At 44.9% G+C, this 24,596-nt stretch overlaps 1 protein-coding gene and 2 pseudogenes across 1 annotated transcript; 2 read left to right on the forward strand and 1 right to left on the reverse strand.

Moving 5' to 3' along the window:
• Positions 1-273: 273 nt before the first annotated feature.
• LOC127192662 (cystatin-A-like) lies at positions 274-9,923 on the reverse strand. The gene is made up of 3 exons (XM_051149879.1): positions 9,854-9,923; positions 2,007-2,108; positions 274-680 (listed from the first exon to the last, which is right to left on the reverse strand). Exons 1-3 carry the CDS (start codon positions 9,917-9,919, stop codon positions 552-554), a joined length of 297 nt encoding a protein of 98 aa, XP_051005836.1. The 5' UTR covers positions 9,920-9,923; the 3' UTR covers positions 274-551.
• LOC127193524 (uncharacterized) lies at positions 313-412 on the forward strand (annotated as a pseudogene).
• Positions 9,924-23,935: 14,012 nt separating the features above from the next.
• LOC127193493 (uncharacterized) lies at positions 23,936-24,015 on the forward strand (annotated as a pseudogene).
• Positions 24,016-24,596: the final 581 nt, after the last annotated feature.

A 24,596-nucleotide genomic window follows, 5' to 3' on the forward strand; every position in this document is an offset into this window, starting at 1 on the left:
CTCCATCTCCAGATAAAGTCAGGCAGAGAATAGGAGGCCCTGATGGGGAGAGGGAGTCCTTCATTTTGCACTAAGCTTGGAGAGCCATCCAGACATGGTGAGCTGTGACCTTAGACAGCAACCTCCTCCAACATCTGGTTCCTGGAAAACCACAGGAAACAAGGAGTGTGCTTGCCTGACCTCCACATGCACCTGCCGTGAGGGCGGGGCAGCATTAACCTGTGTGCAATTGCACCTGAGCCTTAGTTTTTATAAATGTTCTAGTTAGTATCCTTTATTGTGGGATTTGTACTCCAAAACATTAACACTGTGATCTCCTCGGCAGGGTATATAATAAAGTTGGAATGATGCAGAGATTAGCATGGCCCATGTCCAAGGATGACATGTAGGTTTTGAAATGCTCCATATTTAGAACTGTTGTCTAGAAAGTAAAGGTCAATACAATACGTGGGTAAGAATGGGGAAAAAAACAGTTATTTGAAGAATGGTTCTTTACTGATGGCCACATCTCTTTACAATGAGAGGAAGCAGGTCACTTTAGAATTTGCTGCTTAGAAGTAGGTCAGCTCATCATCCTTGGATTTGTTATCCTGGTAACCACTAAGTACCAAATCCTCATTTTGTCCTGGAAGACCTCTGAAGACTTTCACATGCAGATAACGACCACCTCCTACATCCACCTGAAAGACATAAAAGAAGGAAGGAAGGAAGGAAGAAAAAAAGGAAGGAAGGGAGGGAGGGAGGGATGGAGATTATTCACATGGGTTTCCATTTTATTAAATCTTTCTTGTAAAGAATTGCTGTGGTAAGCTGTCCTCAATTCTGGCCCAAGGCACCAACCAGGAACAGAGCTCCCATCAACCTTTCTGTTAAGAGAAAGAGCAACTAACAGGATGGCAGGACACATATTTCTTAGACTTTTTAAAAACACTTTTTAGAAAAAGATTTTATTCCACTTATTTGTATGGATGTTTTGCCCACTTGTGTGTAAGTGCATCCTGTGAATGCGATGCCTTGAAGATGTTAGGGGCGGGGGTGGCGGGGCACCGGGACCCAAAGCCAGGTCCTCTGCAAGAGCAGCCAGTGCTCTCATCCACTAAGCCATCTCTCCATCTGCATTTAATTTTTATGCTTTTCATTAACATAGGGTCACAAATCTCATTCCAGAGTTACGTTTTCTTTCCACGATGCCTGGAACAGGAGCAGAGGGCACCTGTGGTTTTGGTCCAGTGGCAACGCAGGATAGGTAAAGGCACTTGAATGTCTGTGCTCTGTGGAGCCAGGATCGTCCTTGTTCAACACAGAGAGAAACCCAGCTCCTACTCATTATCCACAGCTGAGTTTTGAATTGGTTCCCTTGAGGTCATAAGGATGTCAAAATAGCTCTTCTCTTAGAACTTAATCATTTAATTTTTAATATGCTATAAAGTTGTTTAATTCTAAAGTTATGTATATTGATGTGTGACTGTGAATGAGTACACACACACAAATGTCCTCGGAGACGAGAGGAGTCAGCTCTCTTACTGCTCGCTCATAGCCATCTATCATGGGACCTGATGCCCTCTTCTAGTATGCAGACATACATGTAGACAGAGCACTCAAATACAGAAATAATTTTCTAAAAAGAATTATTTACATTATATAAGTAACCACTTATTTAAAAAATGAAAGTGGCTTGAGTTATTCTTTCCACTAATGACCGAAGTCCTTTAAGTGCATTTAACTTGTCAACTCTCTACCCTAAGATGTTACCCTCCCCATCCACCTAACAGAAGAAATAGCCATGGCAGAAAACCATCTTTTTCTGTACATTTCTAGAAATTAAGAACCACATAAGAAAGCTTCCTACATTCTCAGGGCAAAACAAGGGAAGTAGCCTATCAGTTGATGGATTTGGCATCTTCAACTTGCAAGGTGTCTTAATGAAAGACAACTGATAGAAACTAAGGTACCATCTGGGCAACGGGAAACATGGCGGCAGTGCTAAACAGAGGCTGGGTTCTAACCTTAATGTAGTAATTGACTCCAGCGACCACTTGCGATTTATACTCAGTGGCTTCATATTTTTCAAATTTCTCATTGGTTTCCTCTTCAAGCTGTGGTTTGACCTTATGAAGAGAAAGGGGAGACAACGTTAGAGCTGTGCTGACTCAGCTTACCTGACTTACCAATCTGGGAACCTCACACTGCTGAGAGTCCTCAGAGGTGCTAATGAGCCTCCCAGTGGCAGCTCAAGCCTCTAAGCCCAGAACTTGGAAGTCTGAGGCAGGAGGATGTCATTCTAGAGCAGCTTGGGCTGTATAGAAAGCTCCAGGCTAGCTGGGGCTACAGATTAAGACCCTGGTACAAAACTCAAAATAAAACCGCAAACTAAAGAAGATACACTCCTTTTTCCTCCCATAGAAAACAGCTTAAGACCATAACACAAGTTTAAAGAGTCAAATCATATTACATGGGGCTGGACTAATATCAGATCACTGTGGTATTATGAAACAGTCATAATTTAGGGACAGCCCAGTAGCTCAACAGATAAAGTCACTTGCCACCAAGAGAGCATGACAACCTGACTTCCATCCCTGAGACCCACCTGGTGGAAGAAGAGAAGGAACTTCTGCAAATTTTCCTGTGGTCTACACACACACACACACACACACACACACACACACACACACACACACACCAGTTTGCAATGGAGGGCTCCAATAATTACATGTATTCTTGATTAGTAAGTGAAAACAGGACAGCAGTAATTACTACTTATTGTTTTAAACTGATTGCACAGTCAATGGTGAAAATAATATATTACACTGATTTAGAATAGTGGTAGTTTGCACTAATGTCTCCATCTTACACACCCACCACACTCATTGTAGAACCACGAACATTACCATGAACTATTATCACTAAGGTGACTATAAAGGTTTCCAGTTGTCTCTCAGTGTTCCCCCATCCTGCAGGGTTTCTCTGTGTAGCCCTGGATATCCTGGACCTCAGCTCTGTAGACCAGGCACTCCTTACACTCAGAGATCCTCCTGCCTCTGCCTCCCAAGAGCTGGGATTAAAGGCCTGTGCCACCATACCTGGCTGTAACTCCGTTCTCTGTCATGGAGGATGAAGCCTGCTTACATTCACAATGTGTTGATGCAGTTAATCAGTTCCAGCATACACATAAGACAGCTTAAGAGTTTCTCATCTAATTCCCTTCCAAAAGCATCCATTTACAACCCAAAATATAGCATGTGCATCCAGGTCTCATACAGACGCTGTGAGTGCTGTGGGCACATCATCTTCCTGTTTCTATCTGACCACGTCTGAAAACTATTGTTGCCTTGTGAGGCTACAGTATACTCACAGGTCCCAGGGACTAAATGCAGATGCTGTTAGGGAGCCATCATTCTGTCTGTGGCAGGGGATGGAAGAAGCTAGGTGCTAGCATTGTGGAAAGGAGTTCGTCTCACACTCAGTGTAGAAATGTTTTCTCAGTGTTCTGTACCACCCTTCTTGAGGTGCTCAGCTGGACCCGATATGCTAGAGTCCACTGCGATCACTTGGGGTCCATTTCTGCTGACAGGCAAGCTCCAGGGCTGAGAAGGGGCAGCAGCTCAGGATGGAGGATGCTGAGGGGAAGGACTGGGGTGGGTTAGCTGTTGGTCATACACACCCATCAGGCCCCTGGTCTCTTGACTCAGTCCTGTCGTCGAAATGTCAATGGCAGCCATTAGCAATCTAATATATCGCTGAGCTATATGAGTTATCTTGCTTAGGCTTAGACCTGCCCTCCACGGCTCAGCTTCAATCTCCCCGACTCCCAGTCCCCATCTTCTCACTTCTGTTCGTGTCCTTCAGGCAGTGTCTGCTGGTTTCCGGTGACCTTAATAATAGGTTCAACCCCGTCAACCCTTTCCTATCCCTGGGAGGAAACTAACCCTGTCTTCAAGATCTGCTCTCCACTGAGAAGCTGGCTCCTGCTCTCTGCTGAAGCATGTAAACACATCCAACTTCAGTCAGGCCTCCAGGGCACCAGCGTTCTCTCAAGGCCCCCTGAATCCTTCCCTCAGTGGGGAGATGTTCCCAACCCTTCTCTGCTGGTGCCTCAGTTGACTGTGAGAACTATTTCCAAAGGTATCTGCAGGCTGAGTTCTAATTTCTATCTCTCCTATGAATGGATCCTAATTGAATTTTCTTCATTGTATTTATGTATTTTCACCTAGGTCCAGAATTTTCCATGACAGACTTGATTTCAAATACTCTGGGTTGTGTCCTAACAAGCACGGGTACCACAAGCACTATGGAAGATGCAGCCCCTCTCCCTTTGTAGTGAGTCAGATTTGCATCCTTTAATGTGGGATTCCATGGACTTGAGTGATGATGGGCCATTGGGAAGTAGGGGAAGAGGTGAGTGAGGAGATTGTTAGTCAAACTTTCAGATTCATGAAAGTAGCTTGGCACTGAGAGAACCTCCAGGAAGGAACCCAGAAGGCATGGGCCAGCTGGGGACGTGCTTGTGGAGCCTAGTGTGACAGACAGAACCTGTGCTGTACCAGGTGCTCTTGTCCTTTCATAGCCTATGGTGTTTGATGGTGGCTGGAAACTCTGCCTTCGTCACGTTGTCCTCTGTCAGAGAGAGGGTCGTGTGGCATATCATCTAAAGTTGTTCCAGCTGTCCAATTGCTGTGACTCTTGCTGGGTTGTTCCGTTTTCTAGGCTCAGAAGATTTAAGCCATGGGGGCATCCAACAGCGGCACACTTCCCCAATCTCCTATCATTCTTCAGGGGATGGATAGATGATGACAGTTCCAAGGTATACAGACAGTATTTAAGAAAATGTCCAATCAGAAAAGAGAATTCAGGGAGCAATATGAGAATATGGCTAAAGTTAGTAGGACATTTCTTACGGACATTTGTCAACTGTTATGTTTTGAAAGAAGTAAGAAGAAAAGCTTGCTGGGCACAAGAAAATGAAGTCACTAGACTGTGAGTGGAGGGAGAGACAGAGTAGGCCTTAAGGGAGGGGTTTGAACTGAAGCAATATGCTAACCTAGGGTGTTTCCTATGCCAAATGCCAGCAATATTCTAAGCAGAATAAGAACTGAGAAACCTGCCTGGGAGACCATGGGAGGAGGGGGTGGGGGTGGGAGACAGCATGGCAAAGGTATAGGTTTCTAGAAAAACAACAAATAGAACTGAATGGATGCTCTGCTGTCGCCAGGGTCCTGCTGTGACATGGGCATTCATTCATCACACTGGAATGGTGAGCTTTCTGTGGTTCTGTGACTTCCTGGAGCAGGTGTGAAGGAGGAGGAAGTGAGGGCAGTGGGAGTGGTCTCTAATTGAACGTTGGAATGTCACAGCTCAAAGGATCTTGGGAATCAGAGTGGAGGAGTATATGAAAACATCCCTCATGGACGAGCAAGCAAGAGGCATGCTCTGATGGGTGGAGGGAGGGTAGGTGCCTTGAGAACTCTGATGTGGATGAATGGCAGGTTCTCTGGGCATGGACCACAGAAGTGACTGACCAGAAAGCCTAGGTTGGATAGAGGACCAAAGTCTGTTGATGAGGGCAATGGAAGCCATGACTTGCTAAAGCCCAGGGTGTGTCCAGTTGTGGTGAGAAGGTATTGGCGTGGTGTCCCAGTCAAGGAAACTCATACTTAGTGTGCTCGCCAGCCTGGAATGGTGCTTAGCAACCAAGCTTCGGATGTGAAGATGAGCATGCGCAGTGTGGGCATACATTTGCATATGTAATCATAGCCTTTGCTTCTAAAAATAATCATTACAATAACATTTCTTTCCCTTAGATGAACATAGTTGGAATTCTCATCAAGTGGCTACCTGCACATACAATAAAAGGTCACCAACTGCAATCTGGCACTGCTGTTGGAGCTGTCAGTTTCTTTGGTCTTTCATCGCACATGTTACCGGCTTTTCATGGATGGGAATATTTATGCCTCTTCATTTCATTATGTGACAGTGTTACTTCCCAGCTACTTGGTACATTTTCCTGAGAGCAGGAGCCATCTTATGGCCTCCTTCCTGCTTAGCAACTCTGATAGAGCTGTCTACATAAGTAACATTTCTTTTCTTTTTGTTTTTTTGAGACAGGATTTCTCTGTGTAGCCCTGGCTGTCCTAGAACTCACTCTGTAGACCAGGCTGGCCTTGAACCCCGAGATCCACCTGCTTCTGCTTCCGGAGTGCTGGAATTAAAGGTGTGTGCCACTACCACCATGTGGCAATAATCAGCTCCATCAAGTGGGTTGCTGCACTGAGCCATCTAGCCACCTGATAACCAGTGTTTTCTGAATGACAAACTTTAAGAATACTCAGCTACCCTGAAAATTCTCACATCCTCCCAAGCCCAGAGCCTCTGCTTGCCATTCTGTGGGTTTGACGCTCAATTCCCCAGGGCATGAAGTGAAGGTGCCGTATCTCTGTGGTAACTTTCTCTTCTCTCCGTGGGGGCCTTTTGTCTTTCCTCCTTTCCCTCCTCCCTACTGGGAGTCTGCGAACAGCCAATAGTTTTCTCTTCTTCTAAGACCATTTAACAGTGTATTTTTTTTTTTTTTAAAGTAAAACATATATTAAAGATGTAAGGAAGAAAAGTACAAAGTAAATAACAGGTAGTGGAGATTTTCTCTGGGACCCCTCAATCACGTTAGGGACTCTGGGACCCCTCAATCACGTTAGGGACTCTGGGACCCCTCAATTACGTTAGGCATGTGATACCCGCTCTGGCCTGACACTGTCAGGACCCAACCGATCATAATCTTGAAGGGGTAGATTGACTTTTCTGCTTTACAAGGGTTTTCTTTTTTTTTCTTTTTTCTTTTTTTATTAATTTATTCTTGTTACATCTCAATGTTTATCCCATCCCTTGTAGCCTCCCATTCCCCCCCCCCCCATTTTCCCATTATTCCCCTCCCCTATGACTGTTCCTGAGGGGGATTACCTCCCCCTATATATTCTCATAAGGTATCAAGTCTCTTCTTGGCTACCAGCTGTCCTTCCTCTGAGTGCCACCAGGTCTCCCCCTCCAGGGGACATGGTCAAATGTGAGGCACCAGAGTACGTGAGAAAGTCATATCCCACTCTCCACTCAACTGTGGAGAATGTTCTGACCATTGGCTAGATCTGGGAAGGGGTTTAAAGTTTACCTCCTGTATCTGCCTCTAGTTTTCTTTGAAGGGGGAAGTGATGGCTGGCCGTAATTGGGAAAATGCCTCCTCAAATACACTTTCCTGCCTGCTTCTCTGCCTCCTAGCTCTTAACTGGGAATTGTCCCCCAAGGCTGTCTCCTGCAAGAGAGGACAAATGAGTGATGTGTGGGAAGCCAGCCACTGTACTGCACTTGCTCACTTAACAGGAAAGGGTTGACAGCAATGCCCAAAGTCCTTTTCGGTCTTAAAACTATGATTATGAAAAAGTACTTAATTTTTATTTTATAATATGCTCTAGATATTTTGACTTTCTCTACACTGTTAATTTTTGGCACATAGAGGCCATGCCTTACTGTCCTTTATGTAGCTTCTACAGTTTGTAGCCTGATGGAAGACTCAGGGAAAGCCCCTGTCATGAAATGGTTCACGGCTTTGCATCCTGCACAATGATGCATAAACCTGAGGCCATGGCTTCCACGGAGAAGGCAAGTTTGCTACACTCCCTCCCCTCATACCTGCAAAGCTCCCCAGGGTGCTGAGGCTGTGCAGTGGAAAGGCGAGTTTCTTAACTGGGTGACTCTCCAAGCATTTTGGGTCTTGTTTTCACGATCTAAATATAGATGTAATGTTTTCTTGCTGCCCCAGGGCTTTGAAGATCACGTGAGTGTGGGGTGGAAGTCAAGGCTTTTGAAACAGCAAAGTTCCTCCCCCTGGTGAAGTAACTTGCTTAACATCCATTTTTCATTCTACTTCTCTGAAAGTGGCAAGAACACACTTCTAAATTAATTTTATTACTGGAGATGTGGCCCACAGATGGCGTCATTAGCAAGGTAAGCCCTTCCAGTAGCTTCTTAAATTTTAAAAATTATATGATCAAAATATATTGTGTGTATATATGAACTTCTTAAGGAACTAGTGAAAATATTATATTTAAGAATTATCCTAGCCAGGCAGGATGGCATACTTCAGTAGTCCCAGGTACTTGGGAGGCTAGTGGCAGGAAGGTTACCTTAACCTGTGAGGTCAGGATCCGTCTGAGAAACAAGACCCCGGTTTCAAAAGAAGAACAATTGGGCCAGAGAGATGGCTCAACACTTAAGAGCAGTGGCTGTTCTTCCAAAGGTCCCAGCAACCCCAAGGTGGCTCACAACCATCTGTAATGAGATCTGGTGCCCTCATCTGGCCAGCTGGCATACGTATAGGCAAGATATTATATAAATAATAAATAAATAAAATTTTAAAAAAGGAACAATTATTCTAGATAACCAGGTGATATCTAGACTATTAGAAATCATTAAAACCTGCTCTATTGTCCATATTTCCAATAACTATATTCCCTTGTCTATCTCTTACAGCTCTGCTTCCTGGGGCATCTTGGGGATTTTTCAGGCACTGTACACACACAGCAACTTTGCCTTGTCTGTCCATATTGGTTTTTGAGATGATGTTTCAGCACATTATTTTAGTTAGTCCTTAAGCTCTTTCTTCTTGCAAATGAAATGCAGGACTTTTTCCTTTTCTTTCTTTTTAAAAATTTTTTGTATCCTATTTTAAACCTATCTTTCTGAGGCCTCCTATGATGCTGTGTATCTGGTCCAACAGGAAAGCAAAGCCATGGGGAGGAACAACCACAGAATGTGAGAGCCTGGAAGAACTGTGGACCTGCAGGCCTGTCTGGTCCTCCTCAGTCAGACGTGTGTTTTATCTAGAGCAACAGGGGACTCACGTGCCCATTCAAGTTGGAGGACACCAACTTGATGTGAGGTTTCTAATGAAGATTAAAAAAAAAGTGCCCCTAGATATTTAGAGAAATAAATCCATGAGTGAAACTATTCAGTCTTACATACGTGGTCACTGAATTTTAGGCCTGCGACCCCTGTCTAGAGTGTTCTGTGTCCTAAGCATGAAGGTTCACATCTCTTTGGCTCATAGAAACCAATGGTGCCTGGCATGGTGGTACATGCTTATAATCCCAGAACTTAGAAGTTGAGGCAGGAGGATTGCCATGAGTTTGAGGCCAGCCTGGGTTACATAATTGCTAGGCAAGTCAGGACTACATAGCACCAAGACCATGTCTCAAACAAACAACAAACAAGGCTGATCTTGTCTGCCAGGAGGACACAATATCTCAGGGAGGAAAATAAAATGACAGATTACAAACTTACACCTGTAATTTGCATGTATTTCTCTTCTATAAAACATGCAACACAGTACATTTTGATTACATAGATGATAGTTAAGCAAGATGTATTGACTTGCTAAAAGACATTGAGTTCTATTGCCTGTGATGGTTTGGTGGGCATAGCATCCCAGAGTCAATGCAGGCATCCTTAAAACCTGAGATGACATTGGCTTCAACTTGTCGAACTGCAAAACTCCATCCATAAATGGATTCAAGCTCCTGGGATCACACATGAAAGTAAAAGGTTTAGAGACTAGCCAGTATGAATTCACCTTCAGCAAATGGGGAAACCGAGGCTGCAGTACACAGTGCGATTTGGCCGACTTTACTCTTGGAGTGCTGGAATTTCATTGAAAGGTTTAGTGTTCCACTGTCAGCTGTACACAAGTCTGAATAAAACCCACACATTCCTGGTTTCTGTGATTTCTCACACTCTTAACAGAGGGCCAAATCATGAATCAAGTTAGGAAAGCTTGATTCAGGATCAAGCTTTATCCTGAAGGGCACCGACTCACCTTGTCAGCAATCTCCTGGATTTCTGGTGTGGCAGGTCTGGCCTCTGATAAGCCTCCAGGAATCATTCTGGTGAGCAGCTTCTTCGCTGGACAGGATGCTGACAAGAAGTGACCAGGCAACCAGAGAGACTCAGGGTTTTAAAGGTGCCCATAAGCTCCTCCTATGTAATGCATTACCTCCCACAATAATGAGTGTGGCCTCAGGCGAGTCTGATTGTCAGCCTTGGAGGAAAAAGCTGAGTGGAATTGGGGGGAAATGGGGGGGTGGTGGTGGGGGAGAGGGGAAGAGAACAAGTGGGCGTGGCATAGGCAAATGAGGTGGGGGGAGTGGGTGTGGTATAGTTTCCTCCCTGTACTCTCTGTGCCAATTATTTCATCCTGTTGTGTCTTTGTGTCATGTGAGGAATGATATGTGTAACCAGGCTTTTTAAATATGTTAAACTTTGAAGAGTTCTTTGAAGAAAGAATACTTAATAATGTCAAGGCTCGTTGCTTAGAATCTGCCCAACTTGATGAAGACAATAACACTGTCCACAGAGAGCTTTTACTTGTAGTTTCTAAATGTTTATCCCCAAACACAAAGAATAAAATGGCAAACATCTTCATTTCTTCTGCGGCTGTTGATTTTCTTGTTTTTGTTTTGTTTTGTTTTGTTTTTTGTTTTAAGAATGGAGTTCATGTAGCCTAGGCTTGCCTAGAACTCACTATGAGCCTTGGACTTCTGACTCTCCTGCAGAGTGCTGGGATTACAGTCAGTAGGTAATCTATCAGTTACTAGCCCAACCACTTAAAAAGTAGGGATTCTCCTTAGAATTACTGGGTGTCAAGAGGGAAGTTCTAGGGATAACTGGGAATAGGGCACAGCAAAGGGACAGAGGCTTGCTGCCCACCCATGCCTGCCCACTGGGCCGATTCCACCAGAGAGAGAGGGAGAAAGGGGCAGACATGTTCAGCTCTGAGTGATGGAAGTATAGATCTCGGTTATTTTATTATGTTCATCTGTATTTTGAACAGTTGTAGAAACAACCAAAATCCTTCTTACCAGGGGGCTGAGGGTCTGTCTTAAAAACAAAACAAAAGAAAACAAAACAAACCCAAACAAACAACAACAGTAACAAAAAACTAGTCACAAAGAAATAACTGACAAATAACCTTTCTTTAGATTTACAGAAACCAGAGAGTCTGGTAATCTGTATATAACATCAGAGTCTTACACTTTTTCTTTTAATCCTGTGTATCAACTGATGCAACCTCTAGATTTCTGTGAGGTTTGACTTACAGAAAAGAAATAGGGTTCTTTAGCTAGGAGCAGTGGTGCACGCCTTTAATCCCAGCTCTGGGGGAAGCAAAGGCAGGTGTATCTCTGTGAGTTCGAGGCCAGCCTGGCCTACAAAATGAATCCAAGACAGCCAAGGCTACACAGAGAAAACCTATCTTAACCCAAAATAAGACAAACAAAGCAATATGGCTGTCTAAAGAGAAGTAAAGGGAACTTGGCTTGAGAGGCTGCTGTCTACTGAAATGTTCTGATGTTTGGAGAAGAGGAAAGCAAAGCTTTGTGCCCTGAATGATGCAGACACTCAGGCAGGCAGCCTTCCCACCCTGCTCTGCATCTCCTCCCTATATAATCCCTTTGCACCCCATGAGTTGGCCAAGATTGAACTTTGCAGAGGACCGCCCCCCAAGGTCGTCATCTCTCCATGCACTGCTCCTTGGGTAGACCTTGGCCTCCTCCCTACGAGCTCTCATCACATAAACACTGAATTCAAGCGGTGAGGAGCCAGGGCTTCAGTAACAGTTCAAACGTTAGCTCATGGTTCTGGGATAAGGCCATCAATGGTGCTCTGTGTGTGTGTGTGTGTGTGTGTGTGTGTGTGTGTGTGTGTGTGTGTGTGAGAACTGGTCTCATGTGTCTCAAGTCAGGAGGCCAAGAAGAATGAATGCTGGAGGTCAGCTCACTTCCTAGGACCATGGTATGGTGTCCCCCATATTTAGGGTGGGTCTACCAACCCGGTTGACCCAATCTAGAACTTTCCTCAGTGAGGTGCCAGAGGTTTGTTTCTAAGGTATTTCTAACTAAATCCCATCAAATTGACAGGATTGATTATCATGATGGTCAACTAGAGTCTAGAAGTTTTTTTTTTTTTTTTTTTTTTTTTGGTTAGAGACAGGGCATTGCTATCATGTCCCACAGGCTTTCCTTGAACTCCTCATGTACCCCATCTTGACCTTGACCTCAGGACCCTCTTGAATCTACCTCTCAAACTCTGGGATTATAAGCACCTATCTCTGTGTCCAGTGCTAACATCTGCTGATTTTAAATGGCTTGTTCTAGTAATCCTCTTTGCTGATGTTCAGACTCAGAAAATGACACATTAAGGTCTGGGATGCAGCCTAGTGGTAGAGAGCTCTATGCCAAGCTTGCTCAAGGCACTAGGTTCAATCCCTAATACCACCCAGAAAAATTGTTTTTTCGCAAGACAGATCATTGAACCATACCGGTTCCCTTGAAGACATGCATAAAACCTAGAAACCTTGTTCAACCCTTCCCCTGCCCTTTTGCGTAGGAGCAGTTGTCAAACCTGCCTTGCCTTGAAGTAGGTCATAAAATCTTCATTCTAGGAGGGGTCTGCCCAGCACCATAGAGCGGAACTGCCTCACAGGTCGACCAAGAATCTGAACTGACCAGCCTTTCTGGTTCTCCTACCCAGTCCTCCATCAGGAGGCCATAAACTCCTTGTCCAATTACGTCTGCATTTAGCTGTCCATTTCAGACTAGATAAACACATTAAAACCAGACAGCTGTTCCTGGGTATTTTGGTCTTCCTTTCCAAAGTTTCCCATGTCGTGTACGGGTTTGATTGCATAAACCGGCCTGGCTTTTTTTGTATGCTGTCTTTTGTCATAGGAGTGTGAACCTTAAAGTGAGGAGGGTGGGTTGTACTCTCTACGTGCTCCTACACAACAAACCATTAGAATGAGCGCTTTTGTTCTGAGTCAAAAGTTTGAAATGCTTCTTTCACAAACCTTTCTTCTTTTATAATTTTTATTTAATTAGTTTATTCAGATTACAACTCAATGGTTATCCCATCACTTGTATCTTTCCATTCCTCCCTCCCTCCCACTTTCACCCTATTCCCCTCCCCTAGGTCTATGACCGAGGGGGACCTCCTCCGCCACTATATGGTCATAGGCTGTCATCTCATATTGGTAGCCTGCTTATTCTTTCTTTGAATACCACCAGGGCTCTCCACGAAGGGGAGGTGGTCAAATATGGGGCACCAGAGTTCACGTCAGAGTCAGTCCCCGCTGTCCACATAACTGTGGAGAATGTCCTGTCCATTGGCTAGATCAGAGTAGGGGTTTCATGTTTACTACTTGTATTGTCCTTGGTTAGTGCAATAGGATAAACCTTTCTTTAAAAAGATATTTTAAAAATTATTTATTTTTGGTTTTTTGAGAGAGGGTTTTTCTGTGTAGCCTTGGCTGTCCTGGACTTGCTTTGTAGACCAGGCTGGCCTCGAACTCACAGTTATTCACTTGCCTCTGCCTCCTGAGTGCCGGGATTAAAGGAGTTTGCCACCATGCCCAGATGACTTTTTTTAATTTAAAAAAATTTGTTTATTTTTAATTTATTTGCTTTACATCCTGGTTGTAGCCCCCTCCCTCATCTTCTCCAGGTTTCTCCCATCCCTCACTCTTGACCCCTCTCTCTCCTTCTTCCCCTAGTCCTCAGAAAGGGGGAGCCCTCCTCCCCTACCATCTGACCCCAGCCTATCAAGTCTCAACTGGCCTGCCTGCATCCTCTTCCTCTGTGGCCTGGCAAGGCTGCCCGACCAGGGGGAAGAGATCAATGGGTGGGCACCAGAGGCCATGTCAGAGGCAGCCCGTACTCCCCATTTTATGGGACTCACATGGACACTGCGCTGCCTATCAACTACATCTGAGCAATGGGTCTAGGTTCTCTCTATGCATGGTCCTTTGTTGGTGCATCAGTCTCCACAGGCCCTGTTGGCCCAGATTTGTTGGCTCTCTTGGTCTTCTTTTTGTTTTTTGTTTTGTTTTGTTGTTGTTGTTGTTGCTTTTGAGACAGGATTTCTCTATGTTGCTCTGACTGTCCTAAACTCACTTTGTAGACCAGGCTGGTCTTGAACTCACAGCAATCCACCTGCCTCTGCCTCCCAAAAGCTGGGGTTATAGGGGTATGCTACTATGCCTGGCCTCTTGGTCTTCTTGGGATGCTCCTGTGCTCTCTGGGTCCTTCTATCCCTCACTCCTCCATAAGTCTCCCTGTACTCTGACCCAAAGTTTGCCTGTGAGTCTCAGCATCTGCTTCAATCTCCTCTGGGTGTCATCTTTCAGAGGATCTCTTTGGTAGGCTCCAGTCTGTTCCCTCTCTTCAAGCACTTCTGGCATCTATTCTATTTGCCCACTGAATGAGAACTAAGCATCCTCCCTGGGGTCCTTCTTGTTCCTTAGCTTCTTTAGGTCTGTGGATTGTACTATGGTTATCCTGTAGTGTGTGGCTAATAGCCGCTTATAAGTGAGTATATACCCTGAGTGTCTTTCTGGCTCTGAGTTACCTCACTCAGGATGATCTTTTCTAGTTCCATCCATTTGCTTGCAAATTTCAAGGTTTCTTTGTTTTTAATGGAGTAGTATTTCATGGTGTAAATATACCCCAATTTCTTCATCCATTCTTCAGTTGAGGGATATGTAGGTTGTTTCCAGATTCTGACTATTATGAAGAAAGCTGCTATGAACACAGTTGAGCAAATGTCCTTGCTGTATGATGGAGCATCTTTCTGGTATATGCCTGGTAGTGGTAGAGCTGGGTCTTAAGGTAGCTCTATTCCCAATTTTCTGAGAAAGCACCAGATTGATTTCCAAAGTGGTTGTACAAGTTTGCATTCCACCAGCAATGGAGGAGTGTTCCCCTTTCTCCACATCCTTATCAGCATGAGCTGTCAATTGAGCTTTTTTATCTTAGCCCTTCTGATAGGTGTTAGATGGAATCTCAGATGTTTTGATTTGCATTTCTCTGATGAGTAAGGATGTTTCACATTTCTTCAGGCGTTTCTCAGACATTTGATATTCCTCTGTTGAGAATTCTGTTTGGCTCTGTACCCCATCTTTTTTGGTGTTTTGATACAGTGCTGCCAGGCTTCCATCAGGTTGACTAACGACAAGAGGCTCTCCAGGAACCTTCCAGGTGTTTGGTGCCAGAGCTGGACAGCAGCGGCAGCCAGCCTTATGGACCGACTGACTTGCTGGCCTCTCCAGCAAGGACTTGCAGCTGCTGTGGGCCTACTCTGACTGCCGAGGCAACCAGCCTCAAGCACCAAGCTGCCACTGTGTTTTCAGCCTCTCAGGTGTGATTCGGTTGGTGTTGCAGTGGTAATGCAAGCTGACCCAATAAGGACTTTACTGTGTGTCTTTTTATCCCTTTGACTGATTCATTGTTCCCACTGGAGTCGCCTCCTGACTGATTAAGGGCACTGCCTGCTACCCAGCTGCTCAGTCCAGAAGCTACAGGCTCCTACGTACAGTCTCAGTTCCAAACTGACCCATGGGAAAAAATCTGCCCTGTCTTGTTAAAAATTACTATGTGTTTTTCGTTCTTCTCACGGTAGACATGAGACCTTTTATAAGTGTAAACTGAATGAATTCATACTTCTGGATAATTCACATGAATTTGCCCTCACTGTTTTAAGAGGAGAACACACACACACACACACACACACACACACACACACACACACAGAGAGAGAGAGAGAGAGAGAAGAGAGAGGAGAGAGGAGAGAGAGAGAGAGAGAGAGAGAGAGAGAGAGAGAAGAGAGCACAACCCCATTCCACTGACTATTAAGCCTTGATGCCCTGTCTTTGGCTAGCTGTGGCCTCATCTCACTGTGGTTCCCTGCTGGTGCACTCTAGGTGTGCTTGCTTCATGCAGTTCTTATGGAACACGTCAGCTCTTCTCCACTCAGACTCTGTGCCCTTGAGCTGCAGACAGGAAGGCCACTTCTCAGGTTCTGACCCAGCATCTCAGCAGAAAGGTCACCTGCTAACACGGGACTCCTCCCGCCTCCCAGTGCTCTCTATGGTATCACAGGCTGTGCTCACCTTGGTGTTTTTCTACTCCTTGTGGCTTGGGATAACTGTTATCTTCCAGTCGGAGTCTGAGGCCATACTTGACAGGCAATAAAAGTGTTCAACATATGTCTGGTGAATGAATAAATCACTGGCTGCCCTCCTCTATCAGACAGGGGCACACAGTGCCTGTAGGAGCAGCACTGGCTGCACTTTCCTCATTGCTGTCCTGTGCCTGGGGCAATGACCTTTGCTATAAACGCTCAGAAAATATCTGCTGACTACAGATTTGCACTCAAACTCTCCACCTGGATGGGCTGCAGTTCTGCACAACACAACTCCCATCTACTGTGGGAAGCGGGAACTGAGCTTCCTCTAGCTCTCACTGGGAAAGAGGATGGTGACAGAGAACAGGCAGAGATGGGCTCTGCTCCCTGTGTCACTTCAGCTGGAGCAGCTCTTACTGGCCTTATACACTGAAGTTCTATTTTACAATTAGCTGACCGTCGGCTTCCCCTCCAGTTCCTTTAAAGTAAAGCTACTGATTTAGACAAAGCCCGTCCTTTCACAGATTGAGACACCGAGGTCAAGAGAGACAGTGTTTTGCTCAAGGTGACATATTCCCAGTGGCAGAGCTGGCAGAATATGAGGTCAGCTGAGCCTGTGAGTCCTCTCCACACCATCTTCAAAGGCCTGTTGGGAGGATGGCTGACTATGAACTGGGGGAAGTCTGGCTCGCTGTGTTCACTGCCAGGGCACAGAAAACCAAGGAGTTCTGAGTTGGTGAATGAGGTTTGCTTCTGGATCCTTTGCTCCTAACTTGGCACTTTCCTCAGAAATGCTGGAGACCTCTAGAGCATTCCATCAAAACCCACTGATGCCGCCAAAGACTTCTGTCTTCTGTGAGGGAAGGACATCAGCCAATGGACAGATCACTGCTCGCTTTGCCTTCTACACCTGAGTGGACCTCACAGTTCAGAAAGGAAGATGAAGGCATGGAAAATGTCCACCATCAGGGTGAGCAATGGCATGGGATAAAAACCCTGGAGAAGAAGAGATGGCTAAGCTGAGCCTTGGAGGCCGACAACTTAGTTTCCACTTCAACATGTCATCATGGAAAACTTTTAGAAGAACAGCTGTCTTATTGAGATGGAATTGTCTTACAAGAAAATGTTGATTTTGGTAACTTGGACACATCTACATATGATCATAGACACTGCCGTCTGCTAAAAGTTTTTCATTTGTTGCTTTAACACGTATGTACTTATCACTCCTGTGTATGGGAAAGGGGTGGGCATGCAGGTGAGGTCAGAGGTCAGCTGTGGGGAGCCACCTCTCTACTTCCACTATGGGATCCAAGATCAAACTAGGTTGTCAGGTTTTTCTGCTCAGTGATTGTATTCACACTCCATTCCTTACCCCTCTAGTATTTTACTAAATACAGAATATACCACAGTTGGTTTACTTGCCAAGGTACAGAAAAAAAAGGTTGTTTTCATGTGTTAGCTATAAAAATAATGCTGCTATAAATGCTTACGGGCCCTTATACATCAGTTGTATTTCTTAGGTGACTTCCTAGGAGTAGAAAGGCTGCATCACATGGTGGGTCCATAATGTTTATTTTTAAGTTAATAGTAACAACAGCAGCAGACAGAATTTAAAAGTTATTTAATTGTTACTCCCCCCCCAACAAGTTGCCCATACCCTCCACAATAACTTCTTTTCTTTGAAAAAGTTTTATCTTGATTTTCTAAATACAACACAACAACTTTTTATACAGTGTTTGCAATGTACTAGGAAGTGTAAGTGCTCTAGGGGCACTTACAGGAGCATGTGCAAAGCTGATGTGCTGATACTGTGCCACTTAGTCTAAAAGGCCTGGGCAGCCATGAATTTCAGCAATGCAGGGTCCTAGAACCCATTCCTTGCTGATCTGAAGGGCCAACTGTACTATTGAAAAATTTTGTATATGAGTTCTTTGTCCCTCTCTGTCTCTCTTTCTAGATTTCGAATATTCTCTAAAGTCCCACTTGTAATAGTTCTCTCTCTCTCTCTCTCTTCTTTCTCTCTCTCTCTCACACACACACACACACACATGGGGGGGAGCGAGAGAGAGAGAGAGAGAGAGAGAGAGAGAGAGAGAGAGAGAGGGGGAGTAGAGGAGAGAGAGTGAGAGGAGAGAGAGAGAGAGGCGAGCGGAGAGAGAGAGGAGAGAGAGTGAGAGGCGAGCGAGAGGAGAGAGAGGAGAGCGATAGAGAGAGAGAGAGAAGGAGAAGAGAGAGAGAGAGAGAGAGAGAGAGAGAGAGAGAGAGAGAAAGATTTTTGAATGTCTGTTAAAGGCCTGGCCTTGTTTGTGGCACTATTGGGGATTGTGGGAACATAGGAGTTGATGCTTAGGGAAAGGAAGGTGGGTGTGAAGAGCCATGCCATTCCTGCCTGGCTTCATGAACTACTCCTGCCTAGATCCACTGTGCAGCCACTGACCCAAACCCTCAGGATCCAGTGACTGTGCGCTGGAACAAGCTTTTCCTCCCTTTAACTCGATTTTCTCTGGTGTTTTGTTATGGTGATAAAAAGCTGGGTAACAGTGTGTGTGACCACATTTCCTGTTGGTCACTGCTTGTCTTCTTACTTCATCTTCTTCTTTTCTTTTCTAAGAATTTTTAAAGTTTTATTTATGTATTTATTATTTAAATTTTTAAAATTTTATTTTATTAATTTATTCATATTACGTCTCAATGGTTATCCCTCCCTTGTATCTTCCCATTCCTCCCTCCCTCCCATTTTCCCCTCCTATATGACTGTGACTGAGGGGGACTTCCTCCCCCTGTATATGCTCAAAGAGTATCAAGTCTCTTCTTGGTAGCCTGCTATCCTTCCTCTGAGTATTTAAATTTTTTTAAAGACTTATTTATTTATTACATATACAAGTATTCTGCCTGCATGGATGCCTGCACACCAGAAGAGGACATTAGATCACATTACAGATGGTTGTGAGCCACCATATGGGTGCTGGGAATTGAACTCAGGACCTCTGGAAGAGCAACCAGTGCTCTTCACCGCTGAGCCATCTCTCCAGCCTCTGCCTTCTTACTTCTTACTTTGTACTTTAGATTGCAACGAAGTCCATTTTTGTCCATTTTCTTTTCTTTTCTTTTTGGTTTTTCAAGACAGGGTTTCTCTGTGTAGCCTTGGCCATCCTGGACTCACTTTGTAGATCAGGCTGGCCTCGAACTCACAGCGATCCGCCTGCCTCTGCCTCTGAAGTGCTGGGATTAAAGGTGTGCGCCACCACGCCCGGCTTGTCCATTTTCTTATAGCTGCTCTTTGGTCTGAGCCTTTACAGTAAATGTGCGCCTCAAATTGAGTGTATTTTCATGTGTGTGGTGCGATGCATAGAGGCCTGCAGTGTTTTCCTTCAGTTGTGTCTGTCTTGGAGGCTAGCCCCTGCTCCAGGGTTGCTTACTTAAAGGGAAAGAATGACAAAAGCCAGCGCTTTCTTTCCCACTGTGTGTTATCAATGCCTTCACTGAAAACAGATCATGGGTCTAGGACCTGGGTGGTAGCCTGGTGCCTACTCCCCTGCCAGGACCCATCGGAAGGGAAAAAGGAAACAACCTTCCAGGAAATCTCTGGATCTAGAGTAAGGCAAGGGGAAGGAGACAGTCATGGCTGCTACAAGTGTGTGGTCATCCCTACTCACCCACCCATAGCGGGACTCCTGACAAAGGTGGAAATGCCAGACTTGTCACCAGGCCAGATTTAGGGGCTGCTGAGGACAAAGCTGTGAGGTTTCTGATTTCCCAGTTCCCTAGGGGTATCTGTGGTCACATGCTTTCCCATCCTAGCTGTTAAACTGTGGTGGAGGGAGAATCCCTTACACACCCTCAGCATTATGCACAAGTGGGAAGGAAAAAAAAATCCCTCCAGAATATGTGTAGCTTGACTGGAGTAAATGCCGAGGGATGCAAAAATCCCGTGAGATCCTGTGTGACTCAACATTATGTACAGGTGAGGGAAACCCCCATGGGGTACGTGTAGGTTTTTACTTGACTGGAGTAAGTGCTGAGGCATGCAGAAATCCTGTGATTTGGTAACTGGGCTCTTGACATCCCTGACATCAGCACTTAGGCAACTGCCTCTCTTTTCACAGGAAGAGTGGTATTTTCTTGATTCAAAACTTGATAAGCCACAAGCATCACTCTTCCTATGTGTCTTCCAGGGACCCATGCTACCCATCCCCAAAGCCTTTAGTTGGCAAGGATGAAGACTTAGAAGTTGCTGTAGGAGAAAGTAGGCAGATTTATGACATGGAGAAAACGGTGTTAGGTTAAATAATTCTAGAGAAAAGATAAAAATCCATCTAATGGATCTAGATGCATCCATCTAGATGCATCTAATTACAAATATTTATATTAAAATATCTCTAGACTGTTTTCAACGTAGACACTGATATTTACAGAAAATCCTCATTAGTGATTCTTCCTGGAGTAGATGGTTACCCCCTCCCAAGAATAAAGCACAGATGGAATTTATGTCTTAATAATCAGACGTTTTCGCCAGGGCTTTCTGAGCACTAGGAATTTCATTGAAAAAAATTTTTTTTCTGAACTTCTTTGGCCACCAGAGATTTCTGAAATTGCAAGAAAATCTTTTGTATTGCAAGTAGTAACCAAAAGCTGGGTCTGGTGGTGCATGCCTTTAATCCCAGCACTCTGGGAGGCAGAGGCAGGTGGATCACCATTAGTTTGAGGCCAGCCCGGTCTACAAAGTGAGTCCAGGACAGTCAAGACTACACAGAGAAACCCTGTCTCGAAAAACAAAACAAAACAAAACAAAAACCAACCCCCCAAACAAAAAAATCCAACTCCCCACAAACAAACAAAAAACTGTAACCAAGCTCCTAGACAGCCCAAGGCAGTGGTCTGCAGAGGGTTCTGGCTTTTTCCTGGAACTCATCATGTGTACCAGGTGAGAAGTGAGGCCCAGGAGCTCCACAGAAGCTGAGTTACAAACTGGACACTAGGCTAGAGCCTAGGATTTGCAGGGGTTAGAGGTAGGGTGCACTGAAGGAAAGAAGGGGACCAGAGTGTGTGGGGCTCTGGACTGGCAAGCATAACTGAGGCGCCTGCAGGTGAGCTGAGGGTGAGGAGGGAATTGAAGTTGCTAAAGCCAGCAAGTCTGTGGTTCTGTCTGCACCAGGCACCTTCCTGGGTCCTGAGAGGCAAAGGATGAAAGATGGAAGCCAGGTGTGGAGATTTGTAGAGGGGCATTTTTTGCATTGGGGTGTTGAATATTTTGGGTTTTGCTTTGTTTTGGGTTTTTTGTTTATTTGTTTTCGTTTTTGTTTTTCAAGATGGGGTTTCTCTGTGTAGCCCTGACTGTCCTGGACTCACTTTGTAGACTAGGCTGGCCTTGAACTCACAGAGATCCGCCTTCCTCTGCCCTTTAGTGCTGGGATTAAAGGCATGTGCTATTACACCTGGCAGTGTTAAGTATTTTGCTGTTTGTTTGTTTTTAGAAACAGGGTTTCTCGATGTGGTCCTGGCTGTCCTGGAAATGACTTTGTAGAGTAGACTGGCCTTGAACGTAGAGATCTGCCTGCCTTTGTCTCTCAAGTGCTGAGATTAAGGCATGTGCCACCAACGCCCCGCTCAGTATTTTGGTTTTTAAATATATGTTTTTACATTTGTTTATTGTGCATGTCATATGCATGCATGTGCCATAGTGAGTGAGTGTGTGTGTGTGTGTGTGTGTGTGTGTGTGTGTGTGTGTGTGTGTGTAGGTCATGGAAGTTGGTTCTTTCCTTCCACCATGCGTGTTTAGGAATTGAACTCCGGTCCTCAGGCTTGGTGACAGGCGAGTCATCTCATCATCCCACATATTTTCAACCATCAACATTCCAGCAACCCATAGCTTTTCCTAATGTGGAGTGCAGAAGTTGTAAAAACCAAAATGGAGTCACTTTTGTTAAATCCTAACCAAATAAATAACTGAGGCTCGGAGGCACTGGATGAAGAAAACCAAGCTTATAAGACCATGCTAGAACCATAACTTTGCTCAGGACTACCACAAAAACCTCCTTCTACAAGGATTAGCTATTGATGGCCCTTCTGACCTTTGGACTGTGTGCTGGTTAGTCTTATGTCAACCTGACACACAAACCAGAGTGAATTGAGAGGAGGGAACCTCAACTGAGAAAATGCCTCCATTTTTCTTCATTAGTGATTGATGGGGGAGAGCCATTGTGGGTGGTGGTGCCATCCCTGGGCTGGTGGTCCTGGGTGCTATAAGAAAGCAGGCTGAGCTGCCAATAAGCAGCACCCCTTCCTCCGTGGCCTCTGCATCAGCTCCTGCCTCCAGCTTCCTGCTGTGTTTGAGTTCCTGTCCTGACTTCCTTCAATGATGACCAATGCTCCCTAACTTGCTTTTTGGTCATGTTGTTTACTCATAGCAGTAAAAACCCTGACTAAGACAGACAGACACCACCCATGTTATTGATTCTTGTAACCAAGAATTATCATTTCAAAATCACTAATATAATCCTGTTGCCTTTAAAAAACTCCCTCTTGCCTCCCACCTTGAGTACATGGGGTTTACTGTATGCCTGATATGTCCCTTGCCCCTGTCCACTCTTATTCATCTTTGGGTAATCTCCCTGATTGTACTTTAGGTTAATCTGAGTGCAATAGCAAGCATTTTCCTTCTGCTTTTCCACGGGTCAATAGAACCAGTAGTCTCAACCATCCGCCTGGTTTCTGAGTGCATCCCCAATAATTCACAGGAGCTTATGCGAGCCAGAGATCATCCAGACGTTGGCTTGGTAGCCTGACCTGTGAGTTGAACTGTGTTTTGCAAGTTCATGAGGGAAGGAAGGAGCTAATCCATGATGGATATTCATCCTGATGGATACTCATCAAGAGGCTTGGCATACTGAAGTCGACTTAGCCAATTTTTATGATTAATTGGAACCGTCACGGTGGAGCGGAGTTATGCAACCGACGTAGTTGGATCTTTCGCTGGAAGAGGATTGTGAATCTCTTAGTTGAAGGCACTTCCCAAAATAACCACGTCAGTTTGTACTTTGGGGAAGATGGGCCTAAAGATTTGTAAATGAATATAGAGGAGAAACTCTCAAAGGCTTCCTTAAGAGTATTTGAAAAGCCTTTTATTTTGTATGTGTGCATGCACATGTGCCACAGAGTGCATGTGGAGGTTGCAGGAAAACCGCAGAAGTCAGCTCCTTCCAGCATGTGAGTCTCAGAGATTGAAGTTAGCTCACCGGGCTTTAGGCAAATGCCCTGTATCCACTAAGCCATCTCACCAACCCAAAGGCTTCTTGATAAGGGTTAATTTATGAGTTTTATTTTGATATGGATCAGTATGTTCCTGCGTGGGGACCACCTACATTAGAGTGAGCTGAGATGCTGGGTTCAAGGCAGATTCCTGAGCTGCCATGGTACTCTCTTCAGAGTGTGCATTCCAACCAGGCCTTGTGATTCTCACAGGCATCACTCCTTGAAGCCCCATAACTTGCACCTTGGTATCCCAAGCCTGTGGTGGAAGGAGTAGGGTGGCAATGTAGAAACTGGGAATTTTTTTTTTCTAGATTAAACACTGTTTCAAAAAAGAGGAAACATAGAAAAGAAGCCAAGGAAAGAGCTAAAGCAGATGTCGGTGGTGTATGTCAGTCTTGTAAGAGGGCATAGGTCAGCTCTGGGTTCTTGGGATGGACCAGTGTCCTTCCAATGTTTGTCCTAGCCCAGGGCCATGGGAACCAGTCCCAATTGAGGATTCTGAGCCTAGACAGGTGGAGGTTTGTGATCAAGAGGGTGCAAATAAGGTGACAGAAATGCCACATTGTCACCCAGAAGCCAAGTTGTTCCCATAAGTATATGCAGTGCTATGTGTCAAAAATAAAATTTAAAAGGCTAGTCTGCTCAATATATTTCCACAATCCATGGCCGGTGGTTACCTTCTGTGTCATTTCCAATTGCTTCTTGGCCTCTTGGCTAAGATCAAGTGTAGTATCTGTGTCATTTTTCCAGATTAACCCGCTGAAGGGTCCTTTTCCTTTGCTCCTACCCAGCCAATGGGGAGAAAGAAAGGCAAGAGTTAAATATTCAGACTTCTCTTTCCTTCTCTCCACCCTGCATCCTCACAGAAAGCCTTCCAAAGATTGCCAACGTTGGCAGTCTGAGACTTGCCTTGCACTGATGGATGAGAGCTTGCATAATGCCCCGAAAAGCCTAGAAACCTTCAACTTCAAAGCTGTTGCACACATACCCTGGGGCAGCGTTGTCAGAAACTGCTCAAACTCATCGATAATTCTGGTTTCACAAGATCTTTCTCATTCACCCCTCTTGCTAATTTCTTCTTTAAAGTATTTACCACTGCCTCCTCATCCTTGCTCATACATCCTGGTCACGTCCCACCTATTTAACTCCTCTTACACACACACACACACACACACACACACACAGACAATCATACACTTAAAAATAAGATATTTATCTCTATGATGTGTTGCAGTTATTTTTATAAAACTGTGTTTGGTTCTCTTAGCTTCTCTCTTAACTCAGCTATTGCACAAATAATTGAGACTTTTATATTTGTTTATACGGCCTTACAACACAATCTTGAGTAGTTTAAG

Source organism: Acomys russatus, chromosome 8 (assembly GCF_903995435.1).
Source record: "Acomys russatus chromosome 8, mAcoRus1.1, whole genome shotgun sequence".
Classification (NCBI taxonomy): Eukaryota; Metazoa; Chordata; class Mammalia; order Rodentia; family Muridae; genus Acomys; species Acomys russatus.